We start from the raw sequence: 16,427 nt of genomic DNA on the forward strand, positions 1-16,427 counted from the left end.
CACATTTTCCCCACAGTAAAATTTATGCACTTTACAGGTAAGTTTTCCAACTTTTCCTGGACCACCCTTTGCAAATGAACTAAAAAAAAAAAATAAGACGGATACAATACACAGTTATATCATTTATTGTTATTAAGGTCTTGTGATTGTACTCTACAGCAGGGACAAAATAAATTTAACAGAATTGTGTGTTTCAAAAAGTTTCTCACAAATCTGACTGGTCTGGTAACAAAACACTAATTTAATAAAAACATCCTCTAATTTCCGTAATGTTTAACAAGTAAAATAAAAACCATATTCATTACATTGAAACAACACCAAAAATTTTAAGGTAAATAACCTTCATGGACAAATGTGTTTAAATTCTTAAACACAATATACAGAGAAGGTTCTGACATATGGCGAATAAAAATAACTTTGGTGATTCTAACTAACCTATAACAAAAGTTAAATCTCATTTAACTTCAGACAGCGAGAAAAAAAAAGCTATGTGGTTATGTGGTGTATGAAAATACCTGGTTTCAAATGTAAATAATATTTTCCAGCTTTAGTCTTTTAATAAAATGTTAGATTGCCTTTTATTACAAAGCTGTGCCGTTTGAATATCAAGCACTTTCGAAGCCTTGATTCATTGAAACAGGCTTTTTCAGGGATTTCAGGCAGCCATATAAACCCTGGTTATCAATACAACTCTCCATATGGTTATATTGATAAAGTAAACTGATGAGGTTCACAAGAAAGACAGGCAGTGATGAAAAAGAGTCTGACCTGATTGAGGAACTGGTATCTTCGCTTATGTGCCTCTTCTGAACTTGCATCAGACGTGTAACCTGCAGCAACCACGACTCCCTGTGCATAAGCAAAAAACAACTTAAATTACACATGTTAAGAGGCATAACTTCAGTTTTTAATTAAACGCATTCGCTCAATGCAGACAAAGATCAATTCAAAGATTTAAAAAAATGGCAAACCCAATCTAATTGATGTGAATGGGAATCTTACCGTCACAGGAATCTCCTGCCCCTCCACTCTGCCTCTCTGTGTTGCTGGAGGAACTAGTTTGTTGAAATATGTTTCTAGTTCATCATCAGGCAGGTTGTTCAGGTCAAGGTCATCATCTGGTGGCCAAGCACATTCACATATAGAGCTAGCATCTATGGCTCAGTCACAAACTACACCCAAGCTCTGGGTTTCTTCTGCCACATCAATGATTAAAGAATAATATTACAAATCTGTATTCCTGTCAATTTTTCCATTTCAAAATTCCATAATGTTCCAAACAGTTACAATAATATTCTGAACACACAAGTCAAACAGTTACCTCACTGGTTTTTATTTTTTTCATGTTTAAACTGTACAAGCAAAAGATTTTGTCGTTGGTATCCGATTGTGCAGTGTGGCAACTAGCTGCTGTGCTGCTTTCAGTGGAATCTGAGCAAACTTGGATCAACTCTTCATAATGTAAGACCTGAAAAACCCCAACAGTGTTACTTTCATTTATGTAATGAAAAGAAAAAATTACCAAACCAAGTCCGCAGCAATAAAAAAATTCCACAAAATCAGAAAGATTTAACCATGTAGAATTCAAAACTTGTTTTGATAGTGTGCTTTAAAAACATGTGGCAAAGCACTTGTGTGGTCTATACCTAGTGAAATCACGATAAGGCGTTTCTGTGTGATCTTAGAGCTGAGCCGATGCAAAGAAAAATGCTCATCACACTCAATTCCAACTGACCAGAGGCGTGTCTGAATGAGACGGTGTTCTACCTGAATGTGGGGCTGTAACATAGACATAACTAAGCGTTTTAACTAATAGGAAAATTTGATTGTAGTAGCCACCATTCAGCTTAAAGAGGCCAGCACTGAGGCTGCTTTAGGTTAAATATTGCAGAATTAAAGAAGTTTAAATAAAAACGTCACAATTTGCTCATAAGCAAAGATGGAGCCCTAAAGGACCAATTTATATGGTTCATCTTCTAATTAAAATTGATTTGGGGTTTAGTTACTCTTCAAGTTTCTTTGATTTCTAAGAAAATCAAACTTTCCCAAACCTGGAAGGAACCCTGTAAATGGAAGGAGTAACAGTACCTGTCACATCACTGTTCATGGTGTCCACAGACATTAGCTTTTCATGAACCAGGAAGCTGGAATTACTGCCACTGCAGGAGTCACTTTCCAGTCCACCGGCCTGCAAGCGGTCCGCCTCAGATGTAACCGCTACAGCCTGAACCCATATGGACAAATTTAACATGATGAGTAAATAACAGTGAGTCCGAGTCAAAAGTAAAACCCAAAGATCAGTTTAGACCTTTACGGTCCCTCAGTAAAGGACAAAATTAGTCAAGTAGTAAGAAAACAAAGACAAGACTCAAGGTGTCAGACATAAGAATAGAAATCAAATACAACAATCACATACAATGGATCCGTCAGAGACCAAAGTTGTAATTAAACCATTATGTACCTTTTTGTTGTTCTTTTGGTCCAGTTGGACAATTGTCAAAGGACCAGTTGAAAGATCTATAAAGTAAACATAACTCCATTTGTAAGGCAGAAAGATTTCCAGTTACAGCCGTCTTCATCCAACACCAAAACGTTTGTATTTGCATATGTAGCACCAGTGAGTCATGCATAATAATATTCAAGCAAATAAGCCTAGCATTTCTGGTTATGTGTAATCAAAACGTTGCTTGGTTAAAAAACAAGTTTGATTCTGTGTAGTCCCATAGAATTTTTTAAAAAATGCAAATGAAGTAACAGAGGGATGATCAGTAGACGTCATGTTGAGTCAGCAGCCATGTTACTGCGCATGTCGCCTTCAGAAGACAGGCAAGAATACATTTTTATAACTATATAAACTATTTACAATAAGGTTAATAAAATTTACAACTCGCTGCCAGTGCAGAGCACCCCTCTTTGCCCGGCTAACTTCTGCACGCAGCTTTGCAGCATCTGCGGTTGTCGGTTTTATTTTTAGCACATCGTCTCTGTACCTATCACCGCCTCCCGTTCAACCTGCTGCGTTTTTAATTTCTGATGGCTTAGCTCATCACCTGCCTTGATCAATGCAGCTACATCCCCATTTTCCCCTCAAGTTGTGCCCAAGCTGGGAAGAAAGAATTTTATTTCTCCTTTACACACTAAATATGAATTCCATTTATTTTTCTTTTATAAATGAAAATGTACATTTTTGGAAAAGCCTATTCTGGTGACTTTATTGCTCACCATGTATACGTTTGTCTTATCTTGAGGCACTCGGCATATCTCAGAGAGCTGATTATCTCACTGAATAAATTGCTTTAGTATCGCTAGAAAACAATATCCAATCTTTAGGTCATTTTCTCGTCATTTATCGACTCACCTGGTGAATGCTTATGAGTGAGACGAATCTCATCCACTAATACCAATTTAGTGGATGAGATTTGAGTGTGAGAAAATAACTTATTTTCTCACACTCTGATAAACAGGTGTAGGCCACTGACTGACAAAATGCTAGCTAATTTTAAAACAGAAAGATTAATGCTGGTAACCATGGTAACCAGAGCATTTAAAGACCTCCTGGCTCTTGCAGTAGTCAAGGTGCGAGTGCATCCGCTGTGTTTACAAACAAATAATCCTTCTAAGAGAAACAAGCAAAATAGCAGAAAAAAAGTTTTAAAAAAACACCACCAAGCCAGAAAAAGAAAGTCTGGGTGAAGAAGAGTCTCAGGAGGGCTGGAGGACTCACCGCTCCCTAGCTCTGTGGGCCGACCAGACACTGAACCCGTTTGGGTGGGAAGAAGGCCAAGCACAGAGCCTTGGTTTCTGGATGAGCTCCCATCCAGACTGATCTTAATAAGCATGTCTGTCAGGTGGTGGGTGGCAATAAAGTCATCTGCATTCTCCCTGTGACACAAGCAAAGAGAAATATTTAAAAATATAAACAAGATTATTTATCTCAGCAAAGCCATTTTCAGTGATATAAAAAATATATAAATTGCTATGCAAAACCTGGAGTGCAGCTAAGACTTTAAAGAAAAAAAAACATGTCTAGTAACAGTGAGCCTTGAAATATTGCACATTAAAACTTTACACAAGATCCTAATAAATAAATTACAAAAGAGCATAAACAAAAACATGGTTGTTAAAACAGACTTAAAATCTTAATCACTACAAGTTTTGGCATTTATTGTGATTTTGATAAAAGTAATAAAATCTCATCTTTTTTGCCTACAAAATTATTTACTTCATGCAGTTAGAGCATCAAAACAAATACCCCAATAGGGAACTTAATTAGTCAGTAGGTCAAATATGCTGTTAATAGGTCAACAAGAACTTGGCTCAAGCATATTATGAATTAGTTATTGATGCCCTCATGGGACCAACATTAAAAAAAAATGTTTAGAGAAAAAAAAGCTCAATTGTTATTCTTAAAAAAATGACCAACTGTTACTGTAATTTTACAATAACATAACTCCTTAATCTGGACACACCATGGAGGGTGTGTGTGTGGGTAATTAGCTGAATTTGAAAATATCATTACAAAAACGTGTTGTTTTTACTCACAAATCATCTTTGAAGCCGAGGGAAAACTTGGGATGTCCTGCAACAGATGAATGCGACTTGCCTTGTTGTGCTCTGCCCTCCAGATATGACGCTTCCTCATGATCTCCTCTGTAAAATGATCACATTGCAATGATTTCACAAAGAATAAAATATAAAGGAAAGGGGTGGGGACGAATCAATTAAAAACATAAAATTTGAGCCCTGGTAGACATGCTGACCAGACGACTCTTCTTTCCAGTGTCACAGATAATATCGATCAATTTGATACATTTGGAGGAAAAAAAAAAAAAAAAAAAAGTGTGTAGGAGGTCCCATCCTTTCCCACCTGTTGTCGGAGCTGGGTCTAATCTTAGCTACCGTCGAGGCAGCCACAGGCAGCCCAGGACCAGAACCCAGAGTTACATTCTCCAGCGTGGCGCGGTCGCTGTCCAGAGATCTGCCGAGGAAGCTGGGGAAGGTTTCATCCTCCAGCTTGTAAAAACTTTCTGCCATATTTCCTAAAAATAAATAATAATTGTGTTATTTCAAGCGAGTTGCAATTTTTTTTTAATTCAGAAGGACATAAAGAAATACAGGTTAATTTGGCGTGACCATAAAAACAAGCTAAAAGTGAGATTTAAGAAGTTTATTGATATCGGTTTTACTCGTAAAGGGTCAGTATTTGACATAAACGGTCAAATTTATCCTCGTATGATGAGTACAGCTTGCTTAGCTAGTTGCTAAAAACAAGAGTTATGACCCTTCACAGCACAACAACTGAAGTTGCTTATTTTGTTTAATAAAGTTTTAAAACTTACAGGCAGGAATGACAAACTACCCAGGTTCTGCTCTATGTTAACGTAGTTCTTTATGAATTTCACCAAAAACAAAGAGTTCATAGCATAAACGTTACTTTGTCTTAAAACTCACATTCACTCACCAGGAGTGGGCCGAGATTGAATATTTGTCTCCAGCGCGAGCGTTCTCTTTTAAACTTGTTGAAACACAGTGAAGTTAGGTTCCTGTTGTTGGCTCCCGAACACACATGTTGCTCGTTATTAATTAAAATACAGCGTTTCAAACAAACTACTCCGTACCGTAAGACCAAACAGCGCCCAGACATTACAGGAAGCCCGCGTGAGCGTCATATTAAAAGGGCGGGACCTAAATATTTTTAAATGATTTGATTGGCCGAAACAACAGAGAAGGCGGAAATAGCAAAACTTGATAGGTCGGAACAGGTGCCGCACTTTATTGAGCAGTTTAGAAAATATACTAGGTGTTCCCCTTCTGCCACACACCTGGATTGAATCTGTGGGTGGTTATCAGGCTTCTGCAGTACTTGACTGCAGAAGAGATCGTGCAATCATTTGGATCAGCTGTTCTGAAATAGAGACGCATCTAAAACAGAGGGGGCCTGAGGGCTGGAATTGAGAAGCACTGCATAAAATTATTTCTTAAATTCACAACTTATGTACATGATTTAAAAAAAACAAACTGCACTTTGGACATAAGTGATTATTTACTAAATTTTAAACAAAATTATGTTTGTATGAATACTAATTATTATTAGTAGTAATTATTGTTAATAACATGTGATATTAATTATATTAATAGTATTAGAATATAATGTACATTTGTGTGTTCTTCAAGCTCTTGTTTATGTATCCCATCTGCGCAGCTATTGTAACTAATCTTGTTACTTTTTATAGCATGAGCCAGTGGGATGTAGTAGGGAGAATGTAAATATTAAATACAGTTGTCTCAAGATTGAACAATGGGCTACCTCAGATGTGATTTTTGTCAGCTCCAATAAAAAGTAAAGTTACCTATTGATATGAAGAAGTCCTCGTTCTGTAGGGAAGACTCGAACAAGTCAAGTACTGTACCAGTAAGTTCCACACTGAGTCAGTGTGGGCACATGTCTGACCAGTTTAGTGTGGTCATGACCTAGTATGTGAATATGATAGTTGAGGGAAAGAGTTGAAGAAATATACCAGAAGCGGTTTTAATAGTAAGACCAAGAACTTTTTCAATTATTGAATAATAATCTGCTAATACTGAACTAAAAGCTGTGCATTACCAACCAGTTAATCTCAATTAGTTTACATTTTCTTTTCCTATATTAATTTTGCTTTGACAGATTGGTCCAGATCTGGAGTGACACCCGTTCCTGTTGGGAACCCAGTGGAAAACCATCCTTCACCTCTAGTCAACGTTTCTAGCTGTGTGATTTTTTTAGTTGACTTAAGTTGGTGAAGAATGGACCCCACAGCGTATCCTGTGCTCTGATACATGTGATCTGTTAAGCAGCTGCAGGAACGCCTGGACTGGCAGACAGCTGCCTAGAGAGCAAACCTTCCAGTTATTTCAGTGCATTACATCTTGGAAAACAAAATAAATAAGTCGACTAGATAATTGGGAGATTAAATCATGAAAGAATGATCAATGTGTTTGCTCGTTTCAAATTATAACAAAACTTCCCAAATTACTGTTGTGCTGGTTGTGAAAGACACTGTTTTCTCTGTCAATGGGATATAGCTCCCATTTGTCTTGGCAAAAAGTCTCAAATTCTCATTATTATTATTATTTTGCTTCAAGTGACAAAAATGATTAGAATGAGGTCAGAAAACTAACATGGCCACTCAGGAACCTTTACCGCTGAGTGTTGTTGCCAACACCAGGTCGACTTGGCCTTGTGTTTCGGAACACGTTGCAACGCCATGCTGGTAACTTAACCATGCAGCCCATTTTCATTCAGGTTCCTAGTTAATGTGAATTTTGAAACAGCAACACCAGTTTTTGCAGGTCACAGATTACATTTTTTCTTTTTCTTTTTTTTGGAAAAAAGTTTCTTTTAGTTTAAAACATTACTTTTTACTTTTGAGTAATATTATGAACTGTAACATAATAATAATAATGAAGTATACCTGCTCTTACTTGAGCAAATTGAGTCAAGTACTCTACTCACTGTGAGCAACTTTACCTTAAGAACAAACATATTTTAACCAGAATGAACCAGACAAGCAAACACACCCAGAGTTCATGTTAAAGCCAGACCTCTTGTTTGTACATAAGCCTCATGAGTGCAACTTTACCTGCATGACAATGAATCATAAGCCATTTCCTCTGAGCTGTTTCACATGGAAGTCACTTACTCATACATGGTGTCTGGTTTTGGTGGAATGAATGGAAAGTAGTTAAAAATGACTTAAATTTACTTACGCAGGATTAAAACAAAAAAAAAAAGAACACCCAATTTGTGAGCTGTATTCAGAAGTCCTTCAATTCATGACAAGAACAAAACATTGCAAACTTTAAAAAAATGTTTATTGCAAGTGAATGACAAGGTATTTTCAGCATTACATCCCAGCACTACATTTTCTAATAAAAATACACAAAAAAGGGGGAGAAAAAACTCTTCCAAGTCAAGTCATTGCTCTTCAGTTTCTGGCAGGGATAGCAGCGCCCTAGAGGAGCGACTGTGAACAAGAGCCAGCTGCTGAGGCTGAACAACAGGCTCAGCATCACAGTGCTCTATGAGGGACGACGGAGGCAGCAGGTGACCATGCCTGGTCCCCCCCCTGGGAGGATCCAGAGGGGGGAAGAAATACCTGAAGCACCGAGGAGAGTGATGAAAAAGGAAGGACACCAACGGAAGAAAAAAAACAACAACAAATAGAATATAAGAGGACAAGGATGTAAAGAGGAGGCTGCAGAGATCAAATTTGAGAAATGGCAAAATTTGGTTTATTCTTTCAAGACAGGTGTGAAGATATCTAATGAATGAAACTCAGCGCAAGTCACAAAAACAAAGTGTGGAGTACATGCGTGCAGTTTTCATGCCTGAAGAACAAGTACGCTGCGAGGCAGTGTTGTATTTCATGGCAAATGGCTGGTCATGTTCGAGTGTTATTAGTAATACGCAGGACTCTGGTTTATCTTTGGAGAGGTCAGCTGTCGCAGGGGAGGAGCAAAAGGGACTCGTTTGGCAATCCTGCATGCAACAACCAATATGAGAGCAAATTAACGTCAACAAACCAACAAACCACGTCTTTTTCTACGTCAACACACGACAACTGGAATGCTAAGACTAGGGATGCACCTTATATCGGCAATTGTCGGTATTGTCAGGCAATATTAGTCTTTTTTTTTTTTTACATTGTAACCATGCCAATATTTAAATCTGGGCTAATAGATGTTTAATTCCATGTTGCCGTTTGTGCATGTGCTTTTTGAAGAGGAAGTACAAAGACCAGTCTAGTAAAGAAAATTTTACATTTTTAGGTTTTTTTCCCCCACATTTATTTATTGGGTTTTACATTTATGCCTTAATTTTTAAAGATATTTGTATGAACCGAATATGATTTTCTAGGGGTGGCCTGCCCTCCCCTCTCCCCCCAACTCCTCCTGGTAGGCACCACTGTAGTGATGCACCGTAAGATTGTGGGGGCTTTTACTGATGAAAAAATGTATCAATAATATCAGATATCGACCATGACAGCAATATTAGTATCAGATATCAATATCAGCCCAAATTTTCACTTCGGTGCATCCCTAAGTAGGACACTGTGTACAGAAATCTGAAAATATACAAAAACAAACATGTGTAAGAAGATTTCACACAGTGAACCGATTCTGTTATGTTAGATGTGATTCAAGAGTTAGGTCTATAATAATTATTATAATAATTCGAGACAGGAGTTAGATTGAAAATAAATACAGCCGCATATTGTCCACTCTGTCAGAACCAGTTAGCCCTGATTCAATTTGTTTTCTGCCACGCTTGTCAAGCTTGTATATTGTGCACTTTTTATTGTTGCAAATGTAAGGAAATTATTCTTGAAGTAATTAAATATCTTAATCTTACAAATTTACTAGGGCTGAGACTTTAACGCGTTAATTTCTATTAATTAATTACAAAGATTTCAATGAGCTCTCAATAGCTTTATTTTTATTTTTTTAACATTTTTGAACCGTTGTATTTGCATGTTACTGATACACCCATAAATCTGACGCACAAGCAATATCCACAAACAACAATCACGGACGACAAAGCTGCTTCTATTGGCCCACCGGGGGTTCATCTTAACTTCAACAAACGATCTGATTGGACGCTGGAAAAGACAATCTTTGTCTTCAAGTTGTGCTAGAAGGAATTAGCCTATCAGAGAAATTATCCAACCCTAAAATAGCATCTCGGTGCTAAACACAAGCAGCTAATGTCAGCATCCACAGTCTGGATTTCTAAAGAATTATTTTTCCAAAGAAGTTCCATGAATGATCAGGAGTTCCTGAAACACTGGAAAGCTGAATGGGTAGCACAGCATTTTGCACCTTATGGTTACATAACCTAAATAAGAGATTAAAAACCAGAAATACTTTTGTTGTTGACCTCACATGTCTATTTAGTCAATAATTTAGCAACAAAAGGGCCTTCTAAACTGAAAATGTAGCATATTTTCCCCATTTAAAATGGATATTAATAACAGACCCTGAAATTAACTCAATTAAAAATTTATATAAAGTGGTTGCGTGCAATATCCCCCATGTGAGCTTTACTACTTAGGAATTGAATTTGTATAAATGAAAACTAGATTTTCTGTCATTCTAAAAATGGCTGTATTCATCCGCACATTCACAGCTGGTTAAAAGCGTTCATTAAAGCGTTTTCCTCCTCCAGAGGAAGAAGGCGTGGCCACACTGGCACCAGGATACATTCATTTGAACAGACAAACAAGGAGAACTTGGAATGATTGAGTTGGAAACTGTCCCTGTGGTGCGGGTACGCTCTTGATGGAAACATTAACTTCACAAGTTCACAGATTCTTTTCAAGTAACTTTAGCAGCTCAAATAACCACAAATCAAATTCATATAAACAAGTTTATTTGACTTATTTTTTACTAGTAAATAAACAGTTAGTCCTTATTGGAAAAGTAAAGGAAAAATAAACGCCGTTCATAACATGCATCAGTATAAATCATATAAATCAAGGAGAAGCCAACACACACACACACACACCAGCTCTAGAGGCCTGATCCAGACCAGTGTGAGTCCAGGTTTGTTGTCAGTGGTCAGCTGCACTCCAATCAGTGTGAGGCACAGTAAGGTTAGCAGTTCTATCGGCTAGTCTCAGGCTGGGTGAGTGGCGGCAGGCGGCACCACACCACCTACCTTCCTGCCGACATCCCGTTCAGGATGTTCTGGGAGTTCTGAACGGAGGAGCCCACCACCGTGCTCATGGCTGTGGGCTGACCGGACGAGCCCGTCAGGGGGCTGCCGTCTCCCTTCAGGATGCCCGTGCACTTCCAGTTCTCCATGTAGTTAGCTGCAGGGGGAAACACCGAAACATCAGCTGGAAGTGTTGCTTCAATACACCAAGACAGACTGGCCTCTTCTGCCCCCTACTGGGTATGGTGTCCAAACTAATTCACAAACCAGAGGATAAACAACATACGTTCTCATAGAAGTTTAAGTTTTCAGAACAACTGAAATGAAAATCTGTTTTCAAATGTCCTAAAGTTTATTTTCCATCATTTCTGATGTCACCTGAATGGCTTTTGTTGTATTTGGCATATAAACACTTCTAGAATCTGAAGCTTGTAACATACAAAAAAAGCAACAAAGTTGAAGGAAGAAGGAAAAAAAATAAAAATAAAAAATGTGACGGGTAAACAACAGTTTTGAACCAGCGTCCCACCTTTCCACAGACGTACGCAGCCATCGTCTCCAGACGAGGCCAGCAGGGTGCTGGTGATGTTCCAGCTCACGCGCCACACCTGGGAGTTATGGTTGTCGAACTGAGCCACGATCTGGACCTCAAACTTGGTGGGTCCAGTAGCCGTGCTCTCCTTCCTGACAGAGAGGAATCCAGAACAAAGCAATGTTAGTTTCACCTGGACAAGTGGGTACAAATAAAGATTCTGACTTGAGCACACGCAATCGTGGAATAACCCTCTCTGTGACGTTACCTCAAAGGGACGAGCTTAAATATCCGGACGTCTTTGGTTGCAATGGCGAGCACATGGAAAGATCTGCCCAGGTTGGGGGCGAAGGCGATGTCGTGGACGGCGTCGGTGACCGTCAACAGCGTTTCTGCTTTACTGTATTTCCTTCGGAACAGGACAATACGACTCACGGCTGCTGTGGTTTTTACTCCGTACTGGAATCTACCAGAACAAGGTTCTTACCGCGTGTTTTCGTTGTATTCGTAGATCTGAACCTTCCCACCGTACATCACGTTGCTGTCATCGCTGCCCACGGCGAACATAGGGGGGTGGGCTCGAGAACTGCAGGAAGATAGTGTGCAACAAGAAGGACATTTTAAGAACAATAATAGTTCAATTCACAGAGAAAACAGTTTGCGAGGAAAAGCTATAATTTAGGCTGCATTCACACCAGCCCTGGTCATCCTCTTTAACTGAACTTTAGTTGGTTTGGTTAGCTGTGAATGCGGAATTAAACTCCTGATGGAGACAAAAACAAAACATTCTGGTCCGCCTACAAACCTAGACCTGGGTTTGGTTGATGTGAACTCTGTTGAACTCTGAAGTGCTTCAAATGCACATGTCAACATCAAGTTGAAAGGGAGACCGCTTCAAAAGCAGGAAATCTATTATAGCGCTGGGCATTCTGGGTAAATACAGGCAAAGCAAACCTGTGAGTCTAGAGGGAGAAATGTCTCGTGGTTTTTTGCCAAAAGACAAAAGAGAAATCCTACAACAGCTAAAATCCAATGATAAGATTAGGAACGTTTTAAATGCTTTCTAAGACATTATTTACATGGCAACTTAAAAATAACTGTGTGTTTTATTTTTTTTTATACTGATTTTACTGTTCAGTACTTTTGTAGACAGTTTATTTTCCTTAAGCGGAGCACGTTATACTCTGAGCACCAACACGGTGTTCAGGGTGAACAACAGGATGTGCTAACTGCTGACACAGGCTTGGAAGATAATGAAACCTGACGAAAACGGCAATAATAAAAAAAATATATATAGAAACAAAAATCCAACTACACACCGCTTTCATCAACATGAAAATTGTTAGGGAGAACGACACAAATGAACACTGATAGTAACATTTCTAACGCTTTCATGTCGCAGTACAAGGAAGGTGCTGCTACATTCTTTGCCTAAGTGGCTCCAACAGCTGATCAGGAGGTTTTTATTAATTGTGCATTAAAATAGAAACATCCCATGTTTGGAATGCACAAAACACGTTCTTTGAGTTGTTGAAAAAAAATCATATAAAGGTACAGGACGTACGTACTGATGCATAAACAGGGATGATCTTTTAATCCCTTCATCGTCTGTTGAACTCCCAACAGTTTCTGTTATCAAAGAACCTGCAGCACACCATTTTTCTCAAAGATCAAAGTTCACTACTTTCAACTACTGAATAGAAACAGAGTTTCCGAAAATGAGTTTGGACGCGTTTTAGGCTGGAGATTAGAATAAGGACTTGAATCAGACATTAAAGGAAAGCAGACGTGGGACCCAGCCAGACCTGGTAGGAACCTGCTGTGTGGTGAACACGGCTGCAGTACCTCGAGGGATTCCATGATATGCAGCTGCAGCTGAGCTTGCAGGAGATCTCGTGCTGCAGAGACCACTGGCTCAGGTTCATCACGTCCGGAGCCTCGTAGATCCTCACCACTCCGTCTGCAGAGCAGGTGGCCAGCATCAGACCCATGTGTTTAGGCGCAAACTTCACGTCCGTCACCGACGTTCTGCTGTCCACCAGCGTGGTTCTCTTGATCTGGACAGAGGCGATGTGGACGGCCTGGGTTAAAACTCAACACGACAAGACTCAAGTCGGGGCTGGTTTTCAAACAGCTGGCGGCTGCGCTGACCCAGTGGCTCAGGCCTCGCTGCTTGTCGTTGGACTCCCCGACGATCTCCTCCCAGACGGCGGCTGTTCGGTCAAACGAGCAGGAGGCCAGGACCTGGCCGAACTCCGGGTGAGCCCAGGTCACTCTCCACACCGATCCACTGTGGGTCTGCACCCGACAGAGGGATACATTTCTCAGACTCATTCCAGTTTCACAGTATTTAGGCAGGAGGACAGGAATTTGAGCGCAAAAACACACATGGGATATGAAGCAATAAGGTAAATATGTCACAGTGTTCATAAGGCTGCCAGGACAAATCAATAACATGATTAGCGATGCACTGATGTTAACATCTGGGCCAAAAACAACATTAATGTTGCTTTTATGGCCAATAACCAATATAGATAGCTACGCATCTCCCTTTCAATACTGTGAACAAATAACTCCACAGGTGACATTGCTTGGCAAGAAGGAAATAAACATCAGCTCATAATATCAGCCAACTTCTACTACAGAAACCGATATTTCTATGCTATAAAATTGCTAACATCGTCACTGACGGTAATGCCGATATATATGCCAAGAATTATGTTTTTAGTAAACATCATTTTTATGGTAATTTTAATTTGCTTTAATTTTAATACTATTGAGCACACCTGAATATAAGCTGCACCCACTACCTTTAAAAATAAATAAATGAATAAAACATTACATATATAGTGAGGATGAACCGGTAAATCCGCAAAGATTTTCTTAATTTTGGGAGATCGGTGATCGGCCGATGCCTACATGTGAAGCCGATCTGATCTACGCTGGCAAAAGTCTAAGAACCGACCACTGATCTCTATTACTTCGCTTTTAGAAAGATTTGACTGACAGACACGTCAACCATGTCACATCAGTATGTTTGCAGTTAACAACAGTCACCACGCTGTTGCCAACTAAGCAACTGTTTTGCCATATTTAACGACTTTTCAGATAAAAAAAAGTCAGTCAGGAGTCAGAATTCAACTATTCGCAGACTATTCTCTGAGGCTCCTAACCCCAGAGAATACATGGGCTCCACTGTAGAGCTTCCCAAACTTTTTAGCATCCGATCCACATAAGAAACTGATCTCAAATAGTCTATCAGTTAACTCCATGACTTACAAGAAAAATCAGTAAAACAGTAGTGCAACAACAAAAGAAGGCTCAATACCAGACTGTTTTCATCTATTTGTAATTCTGTTGCAAAATCAACTGCACACATCTGCTTTCAATATTTCATTTTTTTTTTCATTAGTTTGGTCTCTGAAAATCATCTCAAGGACTCCAACAGGTTTTGCATCAAGACCCCCATTTTCAGAACTAACATTTAATCAATTTATTGATTTGATGGCAGCTTAATAAGAAGGTAGTCATTGGTAACAGCCCTACATGTATAACAGCTTTACAAGGATTTATATGGCAGCAAGTTTTAAAATGACAGAACGCAAAGGTGCTTACCTTCCAGCTGGCTGTGCACTGCCACTCTCCATTCTCGCTTTTATCCCACACCTGAGAGGCAGAAATTCGCTCAAACACATTAGTGCCATGACATTATCAGTGTACATTTACACCTTTGGTTTAGATCATTTTAAGCTATCTAAACAAAATTCTTTCTATCTAGTTGACTCAGTCGGACTAGCTATATGTAAAACGAGCTTATTTAGCCCTATCTGTAATGTAAAGCTGCCTTGTTGTAAAGGAGGCTTACATTTTCTCAAACATCTCAACTTAAATGAGTCAGTAATGTTTAGAGCCAACAGGGTCTAACGTGGGGAATGCTAACATGCTAGGCTGAGCTTCAGCATTAGCGCCGAGTGTAGCTCACCTTGACGCTTTGGTCGCTGGAACAAGTCGCCATTCTGCGACCGTGAAAATCGTACGAGACATCGTGGATGAGATCTTTATGGTCAGCGGCGATGCTGCGAGCGACGAACATGATTCCAGCTCCTCTAGTCGCAGGGTTTAGCTGGTAGGCCTGTCATGTGTCTCCTTCTCCGGTTGCTGGAGTTTGGCGCCCGCGAATGTATTGTTGAACTGTGTTGACCACAAGGGGGCGTCTTCTGACAGACATAAAAAACAGTTTTTGAACAATGTTTCTTTTTATTTGATGTAGGTACTCCACACATCAGGATAAATGTGTCACATTGTGTGTAATAGGTAAATGTAAACAAAAACAGATTATCAAATTCTAAAAATGTTTTTTTTTTCAGTCTTAAGGAATGCACAAAGTTACGACGAGTGTTAGTTTTCAGGTAAAATAGTAGCAGCAAGAACACAAAGCATAATTTAGAAGGTTGCCATGTTTGTTCGAATGTGCCGCAGTATGGTTGATTTCGAAAATTAAATCAATATTCAAAAAACACAATTTCAAATAGTGGCCATTAGGATTTATGAGATAATAATAATGGGCAAGTTGACTCACGAATTAATAATAATATTAATTATTAATATTATTATTATTATTATTATTATTATTATTATTATTATTATTATTATTATTATTATTATTATTATTTCTGGCAGCACAGTGCTGCGCAGTTGGTAGAGCTGTTGCCTTGCAGCAAGAAGGTTCTGGGTTCCCGGCCCCGGTCTTTCTGCATGGAGTTTGCATGTTCTCCCTGTGCATGCGTGGGTTCTCTCCAGGTACTCCAGTTTCCTCCCACAGTCCAAAAACATGACCGTCAGGTTAATTGGTCTGTCTAAATTGTCCCTAGGAGTGAGTGTGTGGATGGTTGTTTGTCCTGTGTGGTTCTTTCTGTACTTTTATTTCTGAATTTGCCAATTATTACTTTTTTCAACCATGTATGATAGGTTAGATTATGTCAGTTTATGTCAGATTAATGCTCAGTTTTATATACTAACAATATCTCACAGTAAAACAGTGATTGGCAACTTTTTTATCTGAACAAAAATGCCTATAAGGCTTTCTGTATAATTACTTTCCTGACAGTAAGACCATCTCAAATTGAGAAAAAAAATGTATAGCATATTAAGTAAACTGGTCAAACTGGACTGATTTGTGAAATTGGTACCTTAAAAAATATT

At 39.0% G+C, this 16,427-nt stretch overlaps 2 protein-coding genes across 12 annotated transcripts in view; both read right to left on the reverse strand.

Moving 5' to 3' along the window:
- The window catches only part of cep192 (centrosomal protein 192), a 38,297-nt gene extending 32,335 nt beyond the window's left edge, over nucleotides 1–5,962 (reverse strand). For 3 of the 10 annotated variants that reach the window (XM_081597511.1, XM_081597507.1, XM_081597510.1), the window contains exons 1-8: nucleotides 5,462–5,958; nucleotides 4,868–5,039; nucleotides 4,543–4,650; nucleotides 3,725–3,882; nucleotides 2,462–2,517; nucleotides 2,089–2,224; nucleotides 1,003–1,118; nucleotides 769–849 (exon numbers count right to left, since the gene is read on the reverse strand). In XM_081597511.1, the coding sequence (XP_081453637.1) occupies nucleotides 769–849; nucleotides 1,003–1,118; nucleotides 2,089–2,224; nucleotides 2,462–2,517; nucleotides 3,725–3,882; nucleotides 4,543–4,650; nucleotides 4,868–5,034 (822 nt within the window). In that variant the 5' untranslated portion in view covers nucleotides 5,035–5,039; nucleotides 5,462–5,958. Of the gene's footprint in view, nucleotides 1–768; nucleotides 850–1,002; nucleotides 1,119–2,088; nucleotides 2,225–2,461; nucleotides 2,518–3,724; nucleotides 3,883–4,542; nucleotides 4,651–4,867; nucleotides 5,040–5,451 lie in introns of all 10 variants that reach the window. The other 7 variants (XM_081597512.1, XM_081597509.1, XM_081597508.1 and 4 more) reach the window with 6 other exon arrangements.
- A 1,872-nt stretch (nucleotides 5,963–7,834) lies between these two features.
- Nucleotides 7,835–15,434, reverse strand: seh1l (SEH1-like (S. cerevisiae)). Of its 2 annotated transcripts, none has more exons than XM_008411115.3 (9): nucleotides 15,208–15,434; nucleotides 14,841–14,891; nucleotides 13,377–13,523; nucleotides 13,071–13,282; nucleotides 11,713–11,811; nucleotides 11,494–11,634; nucleotides 11,223–11,377; nucleotides 10,697–10,850; nucleotides 7,835–8,135 (listed from the first exon to the last, which is right to left on the reverse strand). In XM_008411115.3, the coding sequence occupies exons 1-9, from the start codon at nucleotides 15,316–15,318 to the stop codon at nucleotides 7,955–7,957; spliced, it is 1,251 nt and encodes a 416-aa protein (XP_008409337.1). In that variant the 5' UTR covers nucleotides 15,319–15,434; the 3' UTR covers nucleotides 7,835–7,954. The 2 variants fall into 2 exon arrangements, with proteins under 2 accessions (XP_008409337.1, XP_008409338.1); XM_008411116.3 differs by having other exon boundaries at nucleotides 8,008–8,518; nucleotides 15,208–15,433.
- Nucleotides 15,435–16,427: the final 993 nt, after the last annotated feature.

The sequence above is a fragment of the Poecilia reticulata genome, chromosome 16, assembly GCF_904066995.2.
Source record: "Poecilia reticulata chromosome 16, P_reticulata-male-v2, whole genome shotgun sequence".
Lineage (NCBI taxonomy): Eukaryota > Metazoa > Chordata > Actinopteri > Cyprinodontiformes > Poeciliidae > Poecilia > Poecilia reticulata.